Genomic DNA, 2,722 nt, shown 5'->3' on the forward strand with positions numbered 1-2,722 from the left:
TGTAGTTTGCCAGCCCCTGGTCTAAGCACTCAGGATCTGCAGCTGACCAGTCAGTGTGTTCACTGACGCGGGGGTTGCCAGTTGATGGTTTGACATAGCGAGTTATGCAGCAGGACTTTGAGGTGTAGTGGCCAGGATTCTGTAAGGCAGTTCTCGGCATGCACTGCGCCTGCCATGGCCGCCACCTAGGGTTCTTCTGCACCCAGACAGCAGCTTTTTCACAGTCATGTGCATCATTGCTTCTCAGACTTTTATAAGCATACAGATCACCTAAGAATCTTGTTAAAAATGTAGGTTCTGAGTCATTAGGTCTGGGTCAGGGTCTGAGATTTTGCATTTCTAGCAAGCTCCCAGGTGATGCCGATGGTACCTACCATTCTTGAGTAGCAAGGACATAAATTCAAACAAGTAGGTTGATTGTTAACAGAATAAATCTCTAACCTCAGGGTCTTATTTTGAATCTTTTTCTGTGTCATTTATATGTTTTAGACATAGTAATCTGAGAATTTTACCCTTTATTTTAAATTGTGTGTCTCATTACTCAGTTTTAAAAATTTTAATATAATAGCAATAAAAATTTAAGTTGCATAATGGTGATTTTCTAAAGGTGTTAGGTAGTTCTTTGGCTCTTTTCCAAGTGTATTTATTGAGTGTATATTAACGAAGGTACAGAGAGGTTTACATTTCACATTTTATTTAATTCTCACTACAGCCCAGTGAGGGCTGTTGATCATTCCATTTTATAGATGAAGAAACAGATAGATGTGTCTACTTGGTGAGGATGTAATTTGCCCAAAGTCTCATAGCTAGTAAGTGGCAGACTTGCTTTGAATCCAAATTTGACTCCAAAGCTTATCATTTAACAGCTTTCTTAGACTGCTGCCCATGTTTCTGTAAGTTTTTTCTTGACATCGTAGCCACAGTTCATGAAGACTAGTTCCAGGATGCTGTGTAAGAACCACTCGGGTTAAAAAAGCCTATCCCCAAGAGATTCTGAACTTGGGCTCAGGAGTGTCTGTTTTTAACAAACTTCCAAGGTAGTTCTGATGGCCATGTGTAGGACAGATGGTGAGACCAGGACAGTGTGACTGGTGCTCCTCAATCTTGGCATCTCAGGGTTGTGGTTAGATTATTTTGGGGTTAGTAGTGTCCTTGCTTGAAATGATATGCCCGATGAGAGCTTTCATCTTTAGGAACAGCGCTTGAAGTTTCTGAAACAGCAAGATCAGCGTCAACAGCAACAGGCTGCTGAGCAGGAGAAGCTTAAGAGGCTAAAAGAAATAGCTGAGAATCAAGAAGCCAAGCTGAAGAAAGTGAGGGCGCTTAAAGGCCACGTGGGGCAGAAGAGGCTAAGCAACGGGAAACTTGGTGAGTCGTCCCCCCGTCTACTTCAGTGCTGGAGGCTACGTGTTAAACTGCGTGGCACAGACACACGCTGGTGTGGAACGTTTGTGCAGATCCATGGTGAGGAGGAAGAAGGGGAGGCTTCCTATGTAGAGAGCTTTAAAGAAATTTTCGGAGACGTATAATTCACTGTAGTTTGGGTGCTGCTGTTTCCCCTGAACTAAATTTAGCTATTGAATGTTTCCGGGTCCCTCAGTTACCTTTGGAAAATATAGTAAGAATTTGTTTTTTTTTTCCTCTCTAAATATTTTTTGACTGAAAATTAGATGAAGGCAAAGATTTTTATTTATATAATAACTCTTTATCATAAGACTAATTAAATTAAAATTTTAGTGGTTTAATAGCTCCACTTACCACTTTAAAATTGAGATTAAAAATTCGACAGAAATTAATGGAGTTTAATTATATTCATGAACAGAGTCTACTAAAGATACATCCAGAATGAGGCACAGGTTTTTAGTGATATCTCTTGATTTCAGTTTGTTATAAAAGAAATAGGTTAGCTCTAGGACATTTCTGGAAAATTTCTCTCTTTTTTTTAGAAAGTTTATTGTAAAGCCCGGTTGCCTAGGAAGTGATCTGTTTTTTTTTGTTTTTGTTTTTTTTTTCTTTTCAATTGTTGCTTCTTTCCTTTTCATTCTAGTGGAGGAAATTGAACAGATGAATAGTTTGTTCCAGCAAAAGCAGAAGGAGCTCGTTCTGGCTGTGTCCAAAGTAGAGGAGCTGACGAGGCAGCTGGAGATGCTCAAGAATGGCAGGGTCGACGGCCACCATGACAACCAGTCCGCGGTGGCTGAGCTCGACCGTCTGTACAAGGAGCTGCAGGTAAGCCGCAGCGGGCCCTCCCCTCAGGAGCACACAGCTGTCCTCAGAAGTGGCAGGAAGTGCTGGGTTTCTGTCTCTTTTCCTTAAGAGGGGGCGCAGGGGAGGAAGACCTAAACCCCGGAGAGTCCAGAGTAAGCATGCTAGTACCTCACACAGGAAATCGGAGGCTTGCCTCGTCACTGCAGCCAGGGTCCGACACTGGAACTTAATCAGCCGGGAGCTGAGAAGCGTGGACGGCCGGCGGTCCTGACACTTTTACAAATTATACAATAGTCAACCACGTGATCATCTGTTTGAGAAATTTTCCTTCCTACTCCTTGGCTGCCTCTTTTGTTTTCCCCCGTTTTCTTCAGTTAAGAAACAAATTGAATCAAGAGCAGAATGCCAAGCTGCAGCAGCAGAGGGAGTGTTTGAACAGGCGGAATTCCGAGGTGGCGGTCATGGACAAGCGTGTGAACGAGCTGCGGGACCGGCTGTGGAAGAAGAAGGCAGC

At 42.9% G+C, this 2,722-nt stretch overlaps 1 protein-coding gene across 1 annotated transcript in view; it reads left to right on the forward strand.

Annotated features, from left to right (window-relative positions):
• TP53BP2 (tumor protein p53 binding protein 2) overlaps positions 1-2,722 on the forward strand; it is a 32,907-nt gene that overhangs the window by 14,292 nt on the left and 15,893 nt on the right. Inside the window, exons 5-7 of the mRNA XM_011360887.2 lie at positions 1,194-1,368; positions 2,048-2,229; positions 2,583-2,717. Coding sequence (XP_011359189.1) covers positions 1,194-1,368; positions 2,048-2,229; positions 2,583-2,717 — 492 coding nt within the window. The remainder of the gene's footprint in view (positions 1-1,193; positions 1,369-2,047; positions 2,230-2,582; positions 2,718-2,722) is intronic.

Source organism: Pteropus vampyrus, unplaced genomic scaffold (genome assembly GCF_000151845.1).
Source record: "Pteropus vampyrus isolate Shadow unplaced genomic scaffold, Pvam_2.0 Scaffold60, whole genome shotgun sequence".
In the NCBI taxonomy this organism is placed as follows: domain Eukaryota; kingdom Metazoa; phylum Chordata; class Mammalia; order Chiroptera; family Pteropodidae; genus Pteropus; species Pteropus vampyrus.